Source organism: Bufo bufo, chromosome 2 (assembly GCF_905171765.1).
Source record: "Bufo bufo chromosome 2, aBufBuf1.1, whole genome shotgun sequence".
NCBI lineage: Eukaryota > Metazoa > Chordata > Amphibia > Anura > Bufonidae > Bufo > Bufo bufo.
In genome coordinates, this window is record NC_053390.1 from 487,638,612 (window position 1) to 487,660,509 (window position 21,898).

Here is a 21,898-nt window from a genome sequence, read left to right on the forward strand (position 1 = left end):
GAAGCCTTACACGGGCGTGATCAATGACTGTGGTGATCACCCCATATAGACTCTCTGATCACCCCCCTGTCATTGATCACCCCCCCTGTCATTGATCACCCCCCCTGTCATTGATCACCCCCCCTGTCATTGATCAACCCCCTCTGTCATTGATCACCCCCCCTGTCATTGATCACCCTCTGTAAGGCTCCAGACATTTTTTTGGCCCAAGTTAGCGGAATTATTATTTTTTTTTTTCTTACAAAGTCTCATATTCCACTAACTTGTGTCAAAAAATAAAATCTCACATGAACTCACCATACCCCTCACGGAATCCAAATGCGTAAAAATTTTTAGACATTTATATTCCAGACGACTTCTCACGCTTTAGGGCCCCTAGAATGCCAGGGCAGTATAAATACCCCACATGTGACCCCATTTCGGAAAGAAGACACCCCCAGGTATTCCGTGAGGGGCATATTGAGTCCATGAAAGATTGAAATTTTTGTCCCAAGTTAGCGGAACGGGAGACTTTGTGAGAAAAAAATTAAAAATATCAATTTCCGCTAACTTGTGCCAAAAAAAAAAAATTTCTATGAACTCGCCATGCCCCTCATTGAATACCTTGGGGTGTCTTCTTTCCAAAATGGGGTCACATGTGGGGTATTTATACTGCCCTGGCATTCTAGGGGCCCCAAAGCGTGAGAAGAAGTCTAGTATCCAAATGTCTAAAAATGCCCTCCTAAAAGGAATTTGGGCACCTTTGCGCATCTAGGCTGCAAAAAAGTGTCACACATCTGGTATCGCCGTACTCAGGAGAAGTTGGGGAATGTGTTTTGGGGTGTCATTTTACATATACCCATGCTGGGTGAGAGAAATATCTTGGTCAAATGCCAACTTTGTATAAAAAAATGGGAAAAGTTGTCTTTTGTCAAGATATTTCTCTCACCCAGCAAGGGTATATGTAAAATGACACCCCAAAACACATTCCCCAACTTCTCCTGAATACGGCGATACCACATGTGTGACACTTTTTTGCAGCCTAGGTGGGCAAAGGGGCCCATATTCCAAAGAGCACCTTTAGGATTTCACAGGTCATTTACCTACTTACCACACATTAGGGCCCCTGGAAAATGCCAGGGCAGTATAACTACCCCACAAGTGACCCCATTTTGGAAAGAAGACACCCCAAGGTATTCCGTGAGGGGCATGGCGAGTTCCTAGAATTTTTTATTTTTTGTCACAAGTTAGTGGAAAATGCTGATTTTTTTTTTTTTTTTCATACAAAGTCTCATATTCCACTAACTTGTGACAAAAAATAAAAACTTCCATGAACTCACTATGCCCATCAGCGAATACCTTGGGGTCTCTTCTTTCCAAAATGGGGTCACTTGTGGGGTAGTTATACTGCCCTGGCATTCTAGGGGCCCAAATGTGTGGTAAGGAGTTTGAAATCAAATTCTGTAAAAAATGACCTGTGAAATCCAAAAGGTGCTCTTTGGAATATGGGCCCCTTTGCCCACCTAGGCTGCAAAAAAGTGTCACACATCTGGTATCTCCGTACTCAGGAGAAGTTGGGGAATGTGTTTTGGGGTGTCATTTTACATATACCCATGCTGGGTGAGAGAAATATCTTGGCAAAAGACAACTTTTCCCATTTTTTTATACAAAGTTGGCATTTGACCAAGATATTTATCTCACCCAGCATGGGTATATGTAAAAAGACACCCCAAAACACATTCCTCAACTTATCCTGAATACAGAGATACCAGATGTGTGACACTTTTTTGCAGCCTAGGTGGGCAAAGGGGCCCATATTCCAAAGAGCACCTTTTGGATTTCACAGGTCATTTTTTACAGAATTTGATTTCAAACTCCTTACCACACATTTGGGCCCCTAGAATGCCAGAGCAGTATAACTACCCCACAAGTGACCCCATTTTGGAAAGAAGAGACCCCAAGGTATTCGCTGATGGGCATAGTGAGTTCATGGAAGTTTTTATTTTTTGTCACAAGTTAGTGGAATATGAGACTTTGTATGAAAAAAAATAAAAAAAAATAAATCATAATTTTCCACTAACTTGTGACAAAAAATAAAAAATTCTAGGAACTTGCCATGCCCCTCACGGAATACCTTGGGGTGTCTTCTTTCCAAAATGGGGTCACTTGTGGGGTAGTTATACTGCCCTGGCATTCTAGGGGCCCAAATGTGTGGTAAGGAGTTTGAAATCAAATTCTGTAAAAAATGACCTGTGAAATCCGAAAGGTGCTCTTTGGAATATGGGCCCCTTTGCCCACCTAGGCTGCAAAAAAGTGTCACACATCTGGTATCTCCGTACTCAGGAGAAGTTGGGGAATGTGTTTTGGGGTGTCATTTTACATATACCCATGCTGGGTGAGAGAAATATCTTGGCAAAAGACAACTTTTCCCATTTTTTTATACAAAGTTGGCATTTGACCAAGATATTTCTCTCACCCAGCATGGGTATATATAAAATGACACCCCAAAACACATTCCCCACCTTCTTCTGAGTACGGAGATACAAGATGTGTGACACTTTTTTGCAGCCTAGGTGGGCAAAGGGGCCCATATTCCAAAGAGCACCTTTCGGATTTCACAGGTCATTTTTTACAGAATTTGATTTCAAACTCCTTACCACACATTTGGGCCCCTAGAATGCCAGGGCAGTATAACCACCCCACAAGTGACCCCATTTTGGAAAGAAGAGACCCCAAGGTATTTCGTGATGGGCATAGTGAGTTCATAGAAGTTTTTATTTTTTGTCACAAGTTAGTGGAATATGAGACTTTGTAAGAAAAAAAAAAAAAAAATCATCATTTTCCGCTAACTTGTGACAAAAAATAAAAAGTTCTATGAACTCACTATGCCCATCAGCGAAATACCTTAGGGTGTGTACTTTCCGAAATGGGGTCATTTGTGGGGTGTTTGTACTGTCTGGGCATTGTAGAACCTCAGGAAACATGACAGGTGCTCAGAAAGTCAGAGCTGCTTCAAAAAGCGGAAATTCACATTTTTGTACCATAGTTTGTAAACGCTATAACTTTTACCCAAACCATTTTTTTTTTTACCCAAACATTTTTTTTTTTATCAAAGACATGTAGAACAATAAATTTAGAGCAAAATTTATATATGGATGTCGTTTTTTTTTGCAAAATTTTACAACTGAAAGTGAAAAATGTCATTTTTTTGCAAAAAAAATCGTTAAATTTCGATTAATAACAAAAAAAGTAAAAATGTCAGCAGCAATGAAATACCACCAAATGAAAGCTCTATTAGTGAGAAGAAAAGGAGGTAAAATTCATTTGGGTGGTAAGTTGCATGACCGAGCAATAAATGGTGAAAGTAGTGTAGGTCAGAAGTGTAAAAAGTGGCCTGGTCTTTCAGGGTGTTTAAGCACTGGGGGCTGAGGTGGTTAATACCACGCCATTCTTTTCAGTTTGATTATTTTATATCTAGGCTAGAGGTGAACCAATACGGTAGAGCAGGGATCAGCAACCTCTGGTACTCCAGCTGTTCTGAAACTAGAACTCCCAGAATGCTCCATTCACTTCTATGGGAGTTAGAAGAATAAGTGAGCATGTTGCATGTGGGGAGTTGTAGTTGCACAGTAAATGCTTATCCCTGGGGTTGAGCTTCCTTTCAATTCTACAGTTTCCCCCAATCACTTATGCTTTGGCTCTAATATTGTAATCACTTACATACAGTTGCAAGAAAAAGTATGTGAACCCTTTGGAATGATATGGATTTCTGCACAAATTGGTCATAAAATGTGATCTGATCTTCATCTAAGTCACAATCATAGTCTGCTTAAACAAATAACACACACAGAATTAAAAGTTACCATGTTTTTATTACACACCATGTAAACATTCACAGTGCAGGTGGAAAAAGTATGTGAACCCCTAGACTAATGACACCTCCAAGAGCTAATTGGAGTCCACTCAATGAGATTGTAGGTGTTGGTTACAGCTGCCCTGCCCTATAAAAGAAAAAACACACACCAGTTCTGGGTTTGCTTTTTACAAGCAGCATTGCTGCTTGATGTGAATGATGCCTCGCACAAAAGAGCTCTCAGAAGACCTACGATTAAGAATTGTTGACTTGCATAAAGCTGGAAAGGGTTATAAAAGTATCTCCAAAAGCCTTGCTGTTCATCAGTCCACGGTAAGACAAATTGTCTATAAATGGAGAAAGTTCAGCGCTGCTGCTACTCTCCCTAGGAGTGGCCATCCTGTAAAGATGACTGCAAGAGCACAGCACAGACTGCTCAAGAAGAAGAAGAAGAATCCTAGAGTGTCAGCTAAAGATGTACAAAAGTCTCTGGCATATGCTAACATCGCTGTTAGCGAATCTACGATACGTAAAAAAACTCTAAACAAGAATGGATTTCATGGGAGGATACCACAGAGGAATACACTGCTTTCAAAAAAAAATTGCTGCATGTAAACAGTTTGCACAAGAGCACCTAGATGTTCCACAGCAGTACTGGCAAAATATTCTGTGGACAGATGACACCAAAGTTGAGTTGTTTGGAAGAAACACACAACACTATGTGTGGAGAAAAAGAGGCACAGCACACCAACATCAAAACCTCATCCCAACTGTGAAGTATGGTGGTGGGGGCATGCTTTGCGTCAGGGCCTGGACGGATCATCAAAGGAAAAATGAATTCCCAAGTTTATCAAGACATTTTGCAGGAGAACTTAAGGCCATCTGTCCACCAGCTGAAGCTCAACAGAAGATGGGTGTTGCAACAGGACAACGACCCAAAGCATAGAAGTAACTCAACAACAGAATGGCTTAAACAGAAGAAAATACGCCTTCTGGTGTGGCCCAGTCAGAGTCCTGACCTCCACCCGATTGAGATGCTGTGGCATGACCAATTGCTCAAGAAAGCAATTCACACCAGACATCCCGAGAATATTGCTGAACTGAAACAGTTCTGTAAAGAGGAATGGTCAAGAATTACTCCTGACCGTTGTGCACGTCTGATCTGCAACTACAGGAAACGTTTGGTTGAAGTTATTGCTGCCAAAACAGGTTCAACCAGTTATTAAATCCAAAGGTTCACAAACTTTTTCCACCTGCACTGTGAATGTTTACATGGTGTGTTCAATAAAAACATGGTAACATTTAATTCTTTGTGTGTTTATTAGTTTAAGCAGACTGTGATTGTCTATTGTTGTGACTGAGATGAAGATCAGATCACATTTTATGACCAATTTGTGGTCAATGAGGTCCTTGTAGGGTGTCACAGTAAGGCTACATGCACACGACCGTATGTGTTTTGCGGTCCGGCCAAAAAAAAAAAAAAAGATGCCATCCGTATGCCATCCCTTTTTTTTTTTTTTTTGCGGATCCATTGTAACAATGGCTAAAACAGACAAGGATAGGACATGTTCTATTTTTGTGGCGGGGTTCCGGATTGGACATACTGATGCGGACAGTACACGGTGTGTTGTCTGCATTTTTTGCGGACCCATTGAAATGAATAGGTCCGCATCCTATCCGCAAAAAAAACTGAACTGACCTGGAAACAAACATTGTTTGTGTGCATGTAGTCTTATTTGGAGCCATAGGGGAGGATCCATAGAGCAATTACAACAATCAAGGTGGTCCCACAGATGCTCAGTTGTGTTCAAGTCAAATTAGGGGTCCAGTCTTGGTCGTGCCAACCAATGTAGGACATTTCTAGCCCCGTGGCATGCTGCATGGTCTTGCTGGAAGATCCCATCTACCTCAAGGAAGACAATCAGCGTGTATGGGTATATGTGATTTGCAAGAATTGATTCGTACCCAAATAAGTTGCCTTCTACATAAATGCCACAAAAACACTCCCCAGACCATAATGCTACCACAACCAGCTTGTGTTCTGCCAGCAATGGTTCAGGGTGTTTGTTCTCTGTTTCTTGCCTAACACGCCAAAATCCATCCATTTGATGAAGCAGAAAATGTGACTCATTGGAGAAGGCAACCCTTTGCGAATCAGCAGAGGTCCAATTCTGATACGGCAGTGAAAGCTGAAGTCTTTTCTGCCAATGCAACTTTGTTAGCAGAGGTACAGTGACCATCCATCCTCTTCATAGCCCCATAGTAGTGTTTGCTGAGCATGTCATTCTGCCATCACACACTTTATAGCCTACATTAACCTCTTACATCAATAACATGTGGTAAACTGCAGTTTCCATGTCAATCATTCTCCGTTATGATGTGATTTGTCCACTCACAATACGCTTTTATCACAGCAGCATTCAATCAGTTCACAAACTGCGCAGTTTCAAAAATATTGTCACCCTTAGCCCGAAAGCCAATAATCGAACCTTTTTGCAATTCTTGAAAAATCGTCCCTTTTTCTTTACCCATGACAGCAAAGAGGGATAAGTGTGCAGACAGGCTATCACATGCCAGTTCACAACTCTACTTCCTTCATGAGTTAGACACTGCCAATTTGGAAAGTAGGAAGTAGTCATAATGATGGGAATCCGACTGACACTTTCTATCTTAAATGTAAGATATTTCTAAATTAGCACTCCCACTAAATTTATATTCTCTGGTTTGTTATTCTGGAACATTGTATAAATTGTAGTGAAGATTATCTTTTTATCCATGGCTTTAGTTGTGAGTTATCCACTTCATTCTGATCCTCAACTATGTCATATGTAACAGACACTGAATGACTCTCCAACTGACACAGTGGGAGAGATTTATCAAAACTGGTGTTAAGAAAAAACTGGCTTAGTTGCCCATAGCAACCAATCAGACGCCGCCTTTAATTTTCCAAAGGAGCTCTTGAAAATGAAAGGTGAAATATGATTGGTTGCTATTGGCAACTAAGCCAGTTTTCCTTTACACCAGTTTTGATAATTCTCTCAAAGTGTCTCACTTCGCAGTGTTTAAGAATAAGAATCACAGTTGTAAATAGTATACCAATTTACTATTCTGACTCATGGACCTTGGAGTATGTGAAATCTTGCGGCAGAATTTCATCCAAAACTTTGGTTCATGGACAGAATTGTGATGCGTTTCAGAACTGTGGTATTTTTATGCCACTTATTGAGGAGACAGCAGGGAAACAGATTGCTAATACTGTTTAACAGCAAGAGTGTAAACTTGAACTAGTCTTAAAGGGAACCTGTCATGTGGATATTTAATTATAATCTAACTAATTATATACAATCATTAACTACTAAAAAGTGCCTTAGATGTATTCACAGATGGTTACCTCATAATATACACACAAAGATGACACATGCTAATGAGCTGATTTGAGTCCAGAGTGATGTCATTGAGTCCAGCGTTTATTTAATTAACAGCTATAGCCACTCCCCTGCCCACCTGCTGCTGATTCATATGGAAAATAACTGTCACTCAGCAGCAGGTAGGCGGGGAGAGTCAGGAGCTCATGAATATTCATGACTCATCATTATCAGCTGGAGCTTTTCAATACAAGATGTTGACAGATTGACTGGGTCAATTAAAGAAAGTGACCCAGCATTTTGCTAAGAGAATCAGTCACTTATTTATGTTGCCCTTAGTTAGGACACCATAAAACTGGTGACAGGTTCCCTTTAAACTGTGCGAAATTTATTACAGTGGCTGTTAAATCTAGCAAAATTGTGTCAAATAACTGACATATTTTCTATTGTAAATCTGCCTCAGTGTTATGTTTGGACAGGAAGTAATTTTCCCTATTGATTCCTATGGAAACTTAATGTCACTCACATAGGAATGCATTGAGAATCTGACTTCCTGTCCACGCATAAGACATTGGGGAAAATACATCAAGACTGGCGGATCCATCCACCAGTCTTGATCTCCCTGCCCTGGCATGAGATTCAGTAAAATACTCAGCTTGGAGATAAACAGCTTTATTTCTATGGCCAAATCTGTAAATAACTGTGTGCATCAGCTTTCAGGTCTTCAATACAAGTGCCCACTTAAATTTAACAAAAAAAACAAAACACAAAAAATCTTGCTTTTAAGAAACTTGTGGCAGTATTTCAGATCTATGGCAAGAGGTCCGAATCCATTTCTGAAGGGAGCTTGGCATGTAATGAAATAAGATCCACATTATAATCTGGAGAAAGAAAACAGTATATTATTTTGTACAGTCACTGAAAAAATACAGTATATGAGAGACTAAATATTGAAGTTCAGGTGCTGTGACCACAAACATGTCAATTCCTGGCATTTTACAAGGATAATTTTAGTGGAATGATTCTGGACAGTTACTAAATGGAGTCTGTGACAAGAAGGGTTTTTGCATTGAACTGCTATCTTTAACACAGAGTTAGGCCAGTTTCACACTGGCATTTATCATTTCTGGTAGGGGAATAGCCTGACAGAGCTGTACTACAGTGTACACACGTGTGCCGCCAGAAGTCCGCCTGGCCCCATTCACTATGATGGGGACTTGTGGAAAACGAGAGGCGGCTGGACAAAATCCACTGCGTGCATTGGTATTCGTCTGGCCGCCCCTCGGCATATTTGCCATGCTGCTGCAGGATCTCTGCCGTTCCCCATTATAGTGAATGGGGCCAGGCGGACCTTCAGCAGCACACGTGTGTACACTGTAGTACGGATCCGGCAGGGGAAAAGACAAACGCCAGTGTGAAACTGCCCTTAAAAAAATAACGATTAAATCAGCAAGAAACTGCCCTGCATATACTTTTTTTTATTTTTTATTATAGAAGTGGTAACATAATGCATCCATGTATGCATCAAATCCAATATAATAAGGTAGGCATTTGAAGTTATATTATGTTATGTATCTACATGGCTGTTGTCTGTCATAAAATAATGATCACTGAAGAACAAACAAGCATTCATTCAGCAGTTACAAACCTATTTGATCCAGCCGAGTTGAAGGAGGGTTCTTATGAAACAAATCAATGTGTTTATCCATTTGGTCTCTAGTTACAGTTGAAAAGTTACACTGCATACACCTGTAGTTGTCTCGTGTATGCTCCCAAATAATACGACTGTTGGTTGTATGGCCTAGAAGGAAGCAAAAAGTCAATAGGTACGTAAATAATAATGTGGTAAAATGGTAATTATATTGTAGTCTACATTTGATACATTTTATCTGCCTTGTTTGTTTCTACATGTTTTGCATCTTGTGAAAATCTAATAACTCTTCGACATAAGAACAGTTATCTAATCCTAGCCAAATCTTTGTTGGGGTATACAGTGAGGAACAGAAGCATTTGAACACCCTGCGATTTTGCAAGTTCTCCCACTTGGAAATCATGGAGGGGTCTGAAATTCACATTGTAGGTGCATTCCCATTCTGAGAGACAGAATTTAAAAAAGAAAATTCAGTAAATCACATTGTATGATTTTTAAAGAATTTATTTGTCTTGCACTGCTGAACATACGGTAAGTATTTGAACACCTAAGAAAATCTGTATTAATATTTGGTACAGAAGCCTTTGTTTGCAATTACAGAGGTCAAACGTTTCCTGTAGTTCTTGACCAAGTTTGCACACACTGCAACAGGGATTTTGGCCCACTCCTCCACACAGATCTCCTCTAGATCTGTCAGTGGGAGAACTTGCAAAATCGCAAGGTGTTCAAATACTTCCTCACTGTATATACAAAAGTCCATAACTCAGCAGTTCCCATATTTCTGGAATCCTTATAAATCTAAATAAAAAAATAAAAAAAGAACAAAGAGTAAAATAGAAATAAGTGGAGTAACAAATATTAATGGAAAAGGTTAGTTGGAACCCAAAAAAATACCACAATATCAAATTAATAAATAGTGGGCATAACAAAATCTATTAAAAAGGTGACTGGCATTTATCCTGTGGTCAAAAGTAAGGGCCCACTATACACAGACTATAGTTGTTCAAGCCTTAACCAACTTGATGATCTAAAATGTAAAAGGTGCTCCCGACTTTCCGCTGACAGATGAGGTCGGGGGACGGAAGCATCAGGTGTGTTGAGTTTCAACACCCCATCCTTTTGTTCTCCTGGGAGATACCCTGCCAGGCTTTCTCAGCCCTCTGCACTGAAAATACATACAAACTCTGCAGAACAAAGTATGTGCGTGTGAGTCGGAAGAGAAAGATGTCGGCCAAACAAGTGTGCAGCCAACAGCTATTGAAAATGTATGGGCACCCCACTGATCTTCTGTATGAAGAGAACACAGTGTAATTACAGCTCCTCCGTCTCAGTCACTTCAATAGGATATCTCCCTCCTATTCAAGTGAATTTTGCCCCTGCAATGTCGACAGCGAGCAAGTAAACATTGAAGAGAATACAGTGTTCATATGAACTCTGTGTTTTATACCACTTTTTAGATCACTGTTGAACTGATCGTATTTGACCACAATATGTAACAAAACTTAAAGCTGCAGAAAAGTTGATTTGCATTCAGTTGTGTGGGTACAAATTTCGCAACACATACTTAAAAAGTTCTGTCGCCGCATATACAATTTAATACAATTCATAATATGTGGGGGGTTCAGCCAGCACAACCCTGTATGCAGGTGCACATCGCTATGGTGAAATACAGATACAAACGCAAAAACACAAATGCAATCGCACTCTGCAACCAGCACTCTGCCCTGCCTCTATGCTGGATGTTGAATGAGGCATTGGTGTACATTTTGGCCAAAGAGTAATAAGCCAGTCACCACGTCAAGGTCTTATTACGCTTTGGCCAAAATGTACACCAATGCCTCATTCAACATCCAGCATAGAGGTAGGGCAGAGTGCTGGTTGCAGAGTGCGATTGCATTTGTGTTTTTACAATTCATAATATGTTTGTTTACCTTGTGCTACCCTGTCAGGCACATAAAAAAAAAATAATAATAATAATTTACCCAGTTTTTCACTCCTCTGTACTGCAGACCGAATCCGTAGCACTTACAGCTTAATCTTGAACCAGTACAGATTAGAACACTCTCCTCCTCAGTGATATAACCTTCGGCATGAGATGTCTAACCACTACATAAGATAATACAATGCTGAGAGTATGTGACTCCAGAATTACTTGGGCAATTTTATGTGAACATTGCCTTAGATCAGGGATGCGCAACCTGCGTCCCTCCAGCTGTTGTAAAACTACAACTCCCACTCCTGCTGTAGGCTGATAGCTGTAGGCTGTTCGGGCATGCTGGGAGTTGTAGTTTTGCAACAGCTGGAGAGCCACAGGTTGAGCATGCCTGCCTTAGATAATACAGTACAGTAGTGTGCATGCTTCTTCAACAGACATGTATTCTACATAGATTAAGGAAAATACCAGACTATGTTGGATAACAGATGATTATGAATACCCAAAATGTCAGCTAGGAAGTTTCAGAAACAGGGCCAGATGCTTTCAGTGTCTCCAGTCCTCCCCGACCACAGCAGTCTGTCTTTCAGGGGCGTCGTTAGGTCAAAACATTCGGGGCAGTGCCGGCGCCGCCTCCTAGCTAATTTATTGACTTCACTTGCCTCTGTGTAATTTCACACAGGCGCACTGGCAGAGGCATCATCGAGCATAGTGCGCATGCGCCGTCTTCCAGCGCACCTCGTTCGACGATGCCTCTGCCAGTGCGAGAATACACAGAGGCAAGTGAAGTGAATAAATTAGCTAGGAGGCGGCGCTGGGCAGGGAGGGGATCTGTGGATGGCACTGTCGGGGGATCTGTGGATGGCACTGTTATGGATGATCTGTGGGGTTGCCCAGACGACTAGGCCCTTCACTGTAGTTATTAACCCCATTCAGCAGTCCCCCATTCACTGAAGGGGGGACTGCTGAAAGGGGTTAATAACTACTGTGAAGCCCCCCCATGGTGATGAGGGCGTGGCTTCACGGGGTGGGGGCATGGCTTCACGTGGGCTCGTGCCCCGGATCTCTTCAGACTCTAGCAATGCCCCTGCTGTCTTTGTTATGGCTCACGTACACGGCTGTGTTTTGTGGCCTTTAAAACATGGATCCCGGCCAAGTGCATGCCATCATTTATTTTTTCACTTTTGTAGAAACATCCTATCCTTTTCTGCAAAACGGACAAGTCCTATTTTTTGTGGGGCAGTGGAACCTACTTGCGGATATGAGACAAATAAGATGAAAACAGGAATTGGATTGAAACTATGGTCCTGTGCATGAGCCTTTACGAAAACTGCCAGATGCATTAGATGCTTCAGAACAGCTAGCTGAGACTACTGTCTGCCTGTCCTGGATATATAAGCTTGTTGATTTGTACTTAACATCTGTCTGGTGAGGGTCTCTCTGTGCCTGGGTGGAGCTCACCACAGGATATAGCTGCTGCCTTAGTGCAAAGGAAAAAGGGGCTTAGTTGCCTATAGCAACCAATCAGATTCCACCTTTCATATTAAGAGCAGCTCTGAAAAACGAAAGGTTGAATCTGATTGGTTGTTGTGGCCACTAAATCAGTTTTCCTTTTTCCTTTTTTTTTGCAGATGACACTAAACTGTGTAAAGTAATTAACATGGAAAAGGACAGTATACTGCTACAGATGGATCTGGATAGATTGGAGGCTAGAGACGAGAAATGGCAGATTAGGTTTAACACTGTTATATGTAAGGTTATGCACATGGGAAGCAATAATACAAGTCACCAGTACATACTAAATGGAAAAACACCGGGCAACACTGACATGGAAAAGGACCTAGGAATTTTAGAGGACAGCAAACTAAACTGTAGAAACCAGTGTCAGGCAGCTGCTGCAAAGGCCAATAAGATAATCGGGTGCATCCAAAGGGCCATAGATGCCCGCGATAAGAACATAGTCCTGCCACTTTACAAATCATTAGTCAGACTACACATGGAGTACTGTGTACAATTCTGGGCTCCTGTGAACAAAACAGACATAGCAGAACTGGAGAGGGTTCAGAGAAGGGCAAATAAAGTAATAGTGAAAAACAGCTGGGGTGGTGGCTCACTCCTAATTACCTATGGTATGGTGCTACCAATCCAAGGGAGAGGATACCCTACCTCTCAAGAATAATTTGGGGAATAAAAAGGTATGTTGGGCGAGCACTCTAACATAAAGCACACATTTAATCAGATAAAATGTCAATCACAATAAAACAAATACATAAAATGAATAAAATACATCAATTAACCACAATGAGAACTGATAGGACTGTGCACAAAGGGCTATTCTACCATTTGGTACTAGGTATTCCTAATAGGGCCCTATATTATGTCCTTTTCCAGCAGAGAGGTTATTTCTTTAATTTTTGTAAGTGCCTCTATAGCGCTAGAGTAGTTAATCTGTAGTCCACAGATGGTGTTATTTGTATAGAAAGGCCGAGTCCTAATATTCCTTATAGGGATAATCAGTGCCGTTCAAATCCAGTCCGTTAGTTTGTTAATCAGGATGAGGATAGTGTTCAGTCAAAGCATGAATAATGATATTCTCGGCTTGTCAGCCGATAGAGCCTGTGTATTTCCGTGTGACTTTCTTCCGGACGAACCTGTGCTACAGAGGCCTGCTGCATACATCGTGAATACAGATGATTCCCGTAAACAGGGCAGTCACTGGGTCTTAATTATACTGCATAATAAGGACGCTATATTCTTTGACTCTTATGGGCTATCACCGACTTTTAAAATGTACCCTCGTACCTTTATTCAATTTATAAAAAGGAATTGTGAGAGATATATCTATCAAAATAACCAGTTACAAGACATGAACAGTCGTGTTTGCGGTGAATACTGTATCTTTTTTTTATATCATCTGGCGCGGGGCGTCTCTTATAAGAATGTTTTATATTTTTTTAATAAAAAATGTGATCATAATGATAAAATAGTTGAAATATTTATAAAAAATAAGTTAAGAGGCGACCTATGCATTTCTTTATCATGGTGTGTTTATCACCAGGTTTGCACTGCGTATTAAGTCCCTTTATTATCTGGGGGTGGGAAACGTGCTAAAATTTATATGTAAAAGGTCTGTTAGAATTAGTCAGCTACTGCATTATCTTTGTGGAATTAGTCGTGCTTAAATTTATATGTAAAAGGTATAAATTTATATGTAAAAGGTCTGTTAGAAATTAGTCGTGCTTAAATTTATATGTAAAAGGTCTGTTAGAAATTAGTCAGTCAAGCTACTGCATTATCTGTGTGGAATTAGTCGTGCTTAAATTTATATGTAAAAGGTCTGTTAGAAATTAGTCGTGCTCGTGCATTATCTGTGTGGAATTAGTCGTGGTTAAATTTATATGTAAAAGGTCTGTATCTCTTTACATTATGTGCTGTACTTTGTTTATCTGCCAATAAAACTATTGAAACGCTGCAATTTTTGTTTGTGATTGATTTGTATACTGATTTCATAAAAGATATGAGCGGGGTGGAGGTCACTATCTACCATAATAATATAACGCGGTCTCTAGACATGTCCAGGCATGTATTATTCAGATTTGGGAGGGAGGAGGTGAAGGGGTGGGGGACCTATGAAGAGGACTAAAGGGGCGTATTGACGAGAGGGGTTTTGGTAAACAATGAAAAGGGCGTGGTACCTGTCACTTTTTGACGAATAATATAGAAGCTTCACTACTAGCACGTATGGGAGTCTTGCTGTATTTAGGAGAAAAAGTGCACACTACATCCCTTTAAAAATTCCTTGGGGGTGTAGTCTCCAAAATGGGGTCACTTTTGGAGGTTTCCACTGTAGGGGTACCTCCACCAGAGTATCTTCAAATGCAACATGATCTGAAGATGCTCACGAATGAACCAAAAATCTGTCTATATAAAGGAAACCTAACATACTACGAACGTAAAGCACTGGATGCACTAAAAGAATGACAAATTAATTATCTGGCCTGCAGATAAGGGAGGGGGATTGGTCATCCAGAACTATGGGTATTATGAAAAAGAGGCACAAAATATCCTCAATGACACGACTTACTATAAACGGATTACATATGATCCATTCTCTGAGATCACGAAAAAACTAAATATCCTCGTTAAGGATGCATATGAAAAAGGCTATACCAATAAAAAAAAAAGAACGCAATTTTTTATCCCCCAAAACCCCATGCATTCCATATTTCTATCACTTACCCAAGATTCACAAAAATATAGAAAATCCTCCTGGCAGACCGATTGTATCAAATACAAAATGCGCCACTAGCAACTTGTCACAATTCATGGATATATATCTACAACCGTATGTGAAAAAATTACCAAGCTACCTTCATGACTCGAGCCAATTGATTCGAGAACTAAAATCAATAGAGTGGAAGGACACATACGGCCTACTGACAATGGACGTCACATCACTCTATTCTAATATTGAACACGAGCTAGGAATAGAGTGCGTGAAAACCTTTCTGCAAAAAGATGCCACACTAACATCCCCTCAAATAGAATTCTTACTAGAGAGTGTACGTTTTATACTACAAAATAACTATTTTATATACAACAACACGGTCTACCATCAATGCAAGGGGGCCGCTATGGGGAAGCGGGTAGCGCCGGCCTTTGCTAATCTATTTATGGGGGTATTTGAAGAAAAATTTATCTCTAACCACTCCTCTGCCCAAAAACAGATTGTATACTACAATAGGTATATTGATGACTTGTCCATTATTTGGGATGGTAACAACGAAGGGGCCAAGACCTTCTGTGACTCTTTGAACAGGACAGAGTGGGGAATTACTTTCACCCCAAATTACAACAATGTCCAAATAGAATTCTTGGACATTGTTATCTCTAGCCAGAACAACAAGTTAACTACAAAGACGTACATTAAAACAGTAGAAATAGTTATATCCATTTTTCAAGCTTTCACCATAAAAAGTACAGCTACAAAACATACCCTATAGCCAGTGTAAGGCTACTTTCACACCTGCGTTCGGGTGTCCGCTCGTGAGCTCCGTTTGAAGGGGCTCACAAGCGGCCCCGAACGCAGCCGTCCAGCCCTAATGCATTCTCAGTGGACGCGGATCCGCTCAGAATGCATCAGTCTGCCAGCGTTCAGCCTCCGCTCCGCTCAGCGAGCGGACACCTGAACGCTGCTTGCAGCGTTCGGGTGTCCGCCTGGCCGTGCGGAGGCGAGCGGATCCGTCCAGACTTACAATGTAAGTCAATGGGGACGGATCCGTTTGAAGATGACACTATATGGCTCAATCTTCAAACGGATCCGCCCCCATTGACTTTCAATGTAAAGTCTGGACGGATCCGTTCAGGCTACTTTCACACTAAAGTTCTGAACGGATGCAAACGTCAGCATTATAGGACCCGCTCCGAACGCTAGTGTGAAAGTAGCCTAAAAGGATTAGATGAAATTGTACTAAAAATGAGGATTTCAAACTACAAACAAAAATCCTAGAAAAAAAGATTTTGAGATAAATTCTAGCCGAAGCAATTGGTGAAAAACGCCATAAAAAAGAGCAGCCTACAATCACAGGAGGAATGCTTAGTAACCACAACCAAACCTCAAGAATCAATAGAAAAAGTACGATTCATTACACAATATAATACATCCAACAGACAGATACAAAAAATCCTGCAAAATCACTGGCATATCCTCCTACAAGACCCATATGTAGCAAAATACCTTTCTAATATCCCGAAAATTACATATAGACACGCACCAACCATAAAAAACATATTAGCCCCGAGTAAACCCAAACAACACAACAAAATAAAAGAGGGAAGTGGACAGAGTTGGAGTGCAGAAAAAGGGAGTTACAAATGCGGAGCTAAGAATTGCTTGTGCTGTAAGATGATTACACACAAACAAACCTCCTTTACTTCAAACTATAACGGCACAACATTCCCAATAAAATATCGCCTCACATGCCATTCAACCTACATTATTTATCTTATTGAATGTGGATGCGGCCTACAATATGTCAGCCGCACCACACAAGCCCTCCACTGTCGGGCCAACCAGCACAGGTATAATATTCGGAAACAATATCTGAAACATGGGGTTTCTAGACACTGCGCGTCTACCCCGGAGAAAGATAAACATGAAATAAAAATCACTCCTATTGACTTTATACCTGAGAACCCGCTGAACCGCTTTGAAAAGCTGCAAAAGAGAGAGGTATATTGGATGTACCAATTAGACACACTGAGCCCACGCGGTCTGAATGAAATCAGTGAGACTATCCTATAACGATAATAGATAAATTTACCCCGATTCACTATAACTGGATGAGTATGAACGCCTGAACTCCTCTTTTTTATATATATATTTATATATACATATTTCTGAGATGTTATATGTGTGTGTATATATGTGTGTATATATATATATATATATATATATATATACACATACACACATTATGTGTTTTTACATTATTTATTTTTAATGACTTTTGCTGAGTCCATTTGTTTCAATTCTGCACATTACTTTATATATGGGTAATGACGCCCACGATACGTATAACAAAAGAATATGGGGTGTTTTAGGGGGGGTAATATATGTTCGTCCCTGTGAAATTGCTGGTTACAGTACTATAAACAGCGCCAAACCCCCCCCCCCCCCAAAAAATTTTTTTTTAAAAAAATAACCCAAACCAATCACAATTTTGCCTCCCTATACTAACCCATATATATCTTATTAAGGTCACTGTAATGTAGCTATTCATTCACCCAGCACTACTACTGTTGCAATGTATTTAATCATTGTATACCATATGTTTTCATCTTAGTAAACACTGTAACCATCAATCTAATGTTTTTACTATTCCAGCCCCTTTTATAGCACATATGGGTTATGCAGCTATGAACCTGTGAATTTTATCAATTTTCATTTATTACTTATCTTTTATTGCCTACTAAATATTTTTCACTTATTATCATTTATAACCATTTTAATTACCCAATGCATTTAACTCTGTTCTGGGGGATAATCAAATACCCCTATAAAGGAGATTCTAACTTTTTTACATAAGAATGTCGCCTTTATATGCCTCATGCCCAATACATTCCTGACCTATATACTAGATCAGTGTAGGTAAAATATTGAAAACTGCCAGAGTTCTTCAGGCACATACCATTTCTGCACCCTACAGGTTCGCTCTGCACAGACGAGTCCCGTACCCTACAGGTCCCCCGTACTAGCACCAGTGCAAGCAACCAGGAGATAATGCGATTACCACCAGCGCTGCACATAGAACTGACAGGAGCGGCTCCGGTGCGCTGCGATGTAGCTAGGATATCAGAGCAGGGGAGGATATGTTTAATGACATGAGCGGCTCCGGTGCGCTGCGATGCCGCTAGGAGATCAGAGCAGGTGAAACGGATGAGCCAAAAGAAACAGGATATAAAGCGCTCGATACAGCGCTATGTAGATAAATATTTAAATGGCATTCGAGCTTTCTCTCTGAGTGTAACACTGTTCTCCCTCTCTTTGGAAACAATATAATTGACTGTTTGGATAATGAGGTCAATAGATTAGGAGCCTCATTATAGTAAACACGCTCGCTTATGCCCCGAAACCTTCCCCAGATCAACCCGCCAAAACCACCTTTTAAATTCTCTAGTAGTGAGCAAACATGTATACTGTAAATTGTCCTGATGAAGGGGGCGCTCCGCCCTTGAAACGCGTTGCGTTGACTTTTATTTAATAAAAGAATATTTATAAATACAGTGGATCCATCTATATGTCAGCAGCGCCGAACAATTGGTCTCATACATCGTTTGATCTTCGAGACAGTAAGAGACCAAGGCAGCAGCACGACATTCCCTGATGCTGGTGGGGATAGATACCAGCTAAGTCATATATAGTTGTTGTGACTCCTCACAACAACCTCCGGTAAGCGAATTACGCACCATATAATTTTAATATCTTTAAGACGTGAGGCGCCATGTGTTTTTTTTTCTCTCTCTTGTATACAAATGCAACATGGCACCTGAAAATGATTCCAGCGAATTCTGCCCTCCAAAAGCCATACTGAATTCCTTACATTCTGAGCCCTGCAGTGTGCCCATAGAGCAGTTTACATATGAGGTGCTTCTGTAAACTACAGAATCAGGCTAATAAGTATTGAGGTTTGTTTTTCTGTTAATCATGCTGTTTTCTGTGTTTTGCAAAACACAGAAAAGTGAAATTTTAAAATTTCACCTCCATTTTCCTTTAATGCCTGTGAGATTTAAAATCTTTAATCAGTTTAGCATAATTAGTGTGGGCGGCTGCTATTATGTAAGTCCCACAAAGTGACTTCGGAATTGGTCATTTAAAAAGTGGGATTGGAAATTTTCTAGAAAAAGTTGCTTTTAAATTCTAAGCCGTCTAATATCCTTGCCTAAAGGCAAGGTTTGGGGGGAATTTTTGTTTATAATTGCGTTTTACTCATTTTTGGCTAAAAATCATACTTTCAATTGGCTCTTATTAAAAATATTGAGCCATCACAAAGGGTTAACTGTTTTTCTAACAAGTACTTTCACTTTGTGCTGGTCATCTAATAAACACTCATTTGAGTCACTTTCTTATTAGTAAGCAATAACGAGTGTTTATAATGTCAGAGAGCATAGATAAGAAGCCAGTCAGATTAGGCTTCCTTCGCATCACTGTTCAGCCATTTAGGAGCAGAACGAAAAGGACGGATTCGGCACATAACTGTGCCGAACAGAACCTAAGGACCCCATAGACTATAAGAGGAAGAATTTTGAAGCGGAGACAAAAGTCCTGCATGCACAACTTTTGTCTCCGCCTCACTCAAAATCATCTTCTGAGCGGAAACCTAACGGACAGATTTTCTGTAACTCCTCCTGTGTGCACACGGGAGCGCGCACTGTCTCCCTCTCCCAACAGTGTCCGGAGCGCTGTATCAGAAGCTGACCCGTCCTGCATAAATAAAGCCCCGTCACTCTCCCGAGAATCCCAGCCCCTCACGAACATCTCTCTCACCAGCAGCAGCTCCAGACTACATTGTGGTTGCAGGACCTTTGGGGATGTCACAGTCATGTGTGTGGGAGGAGTTAGGGGAACACAGGCTCCGTGTAGGACTGTGCTGGTGGAGAATGCAGAGGTACTTTATGTATAGAAGGTGTGTATAAAGCAGGGCTATGTCAGTATTACAGTTTATTGTACAGTTTTCTGTGTGTAATATGCACACACTAGTTCTATCTGTGTAATGGGCATGTGGTAGAGCTGTGTATGTAATATGTATATACAGGGAGTACAGAATTATTAGGCAAGTTGTATTTTTGAGGATTAATTTTATTATTGAACAACAACCATGTTCTCAATGAACCCAAAAAACTCATTAATATCAAAGCTGAATATTTTTGGAAGTAGTTTTTAGTTTTTTTTTAGTTTTAGCCATTTTAGGGGGATATCTGTGTGTGCAGGTGACTATTACTGTGCATAATTATTAGGCAACTTAACAAAAAACAAATATATACCCATTTCAATTATTTATTTTTACCAGTGAAACCAATATAACATCTCAACATTCACAAATATACATTTCTGACATTCAAAAACAAAACAAAAACAAATCAGTGACCAATATAGCCACCTTTCTTTGCAAGGACACTCAAAAGCCTGCCATCCATGGATTCTGTCAGTGTTTTGATCTGTTCACCATCAACATTGCGTGCAGCAGCAACCACAGCCTCCCAGACACTGTTCAGAGAGGTGTACTGTTTTCCCTCCTTGTAAATCTCACATTTGATGATGGACCACAGGTTCTCAATGGGGTTCAGATCAGGTGAACAAGGAGGCCATGTCATTAGATTTTCTTCTTTTATACCCTTTCTTGCCAGCCACGCTGTGGAGTACTTGGACGCGTGTGATGGAGCATTGTCCTGCATGAAAATCATGTTTTTCTTGAAGGATGCAGACTTCTTCCTGTACCACTGCTTGAAGAAGGTGTCTTCCAGAAACTGGCAGTAGGACTGGGAGTTGAGCTTGACTCCATCCTCAACCCGAAAAGGCCCCACAAGCTCATCTTTGATGATACCAGCCCAAACCAGTACTCCACCTCCACCTTGCTGGCGTCTGAGTCGGACTGGAGCTCTCTGCCCTTTACCAATCCAGCCACGGGCCCATCCATCTGGCCCATCAAGACTCACTCTCATTTCATCAGTCCATAAAACCTTAGAAAAATCAGTCTTGAGATATTTCTTGGCCCAATCTTGACGTTTCAGCTTGTCTGTCTTGTTCAGTGGTGGTCGTCTTTCAGCCTTTCTTCCCTTGGCCATGTCTCTGAGTATTGCACACCTTGTGCTTTTGGGCACTCCAGTGATGTTGCAGCTCTGAAATATGGCCAAACTGGTGGCAAGTGGCATCTTGGCAGCTGCACGCTTGACTTTTCTCAGTTCATGGGCAGTTATTTTGCGCCTTGGTTTTTCCACACGCTTCTTGCGACCCTGTTGACTATTTTGAATGAAACGCTTGATTGTTCGATGATCACGCTTCAGAAGCTTTGCAATTTTAAGAGTGCTGCATCCCTCTGCAAGATATCTCACTATTTTTGACTTTTCTGAGCCTGTCAAGTCCTTCTTTTGACCCATTTTGCCAAAGGAAGTTGCCTAATAATTATGCACACCTAATATAGGGTGTTGATGTCATTAGACCACACCCCTTCTCATTACAGAGATGCACATCACCTAATATGCTTAATTGGTAGTAGGCTTTCGAGCCTATACAGCTTGGAGTAAGACAACATGCATAAAGAGGATGATGTGGTCAAAATACTCATTTGCCTAATAATTCTGCACGCAGTGTAGTAGCGTCAGGCGGTCGCTGTGTGTATGGCAGCGTCAGGCGGTCGCTGTGTGTATGGCAGCGTCTGGAGGGTGCTGTGTACATGTGGGCCTATGCATTATATATGTGAATTACCGAAAAATTTGTACTCCTCCTCGGCTAAAAATACTCCTCAAAATTTTTAGGAGGAGTATTTTTACTCTTCTGTAAAAAATGTAGTGCAACCTCTGCTGTCAGCTGTAACATACAGCTGACAGTCTGCTTCAAA

General features: G+C 40.8%; 1 protein-coding gene across 3 annotated transcripts in view; it reads right to left on the reverse strand.

Moving 5' to 3' along the window:
* Window positions 1-7,615: 7,615 nt before the first annotated feature.
* The window catches only part of ZNF414 (zinc finger protein 414), a 213,148-nt gene continuing 198,865 nt past the window's right edge, over window positions 7,616-21,898 (reverse strand). Inside the window, exons 5-6 of one of the 3 annotated variants that reach the window (XM_040417774.1) lie at window positions 8,846-8,998; window positions 7,616-8,078 (exon numbers count right to left, since the gene is read on the reverse strand). In XM_040417774.1, the coding sequence (XP_040273708.1) occupies window positions 8,008-8,078; window positions 8,846-8,998 (224 nt within the window). In that variant the 3' untranslated portion in view covers window positions 7,616-8,007. The remainder of the gene's footprint in view (window positions 8,079-8,845; window positions 8,999-21,898) is intronic. The other 2 variants (XM_040417773.1, XM_040417772.1) reach the window with 2 other exon arrangements.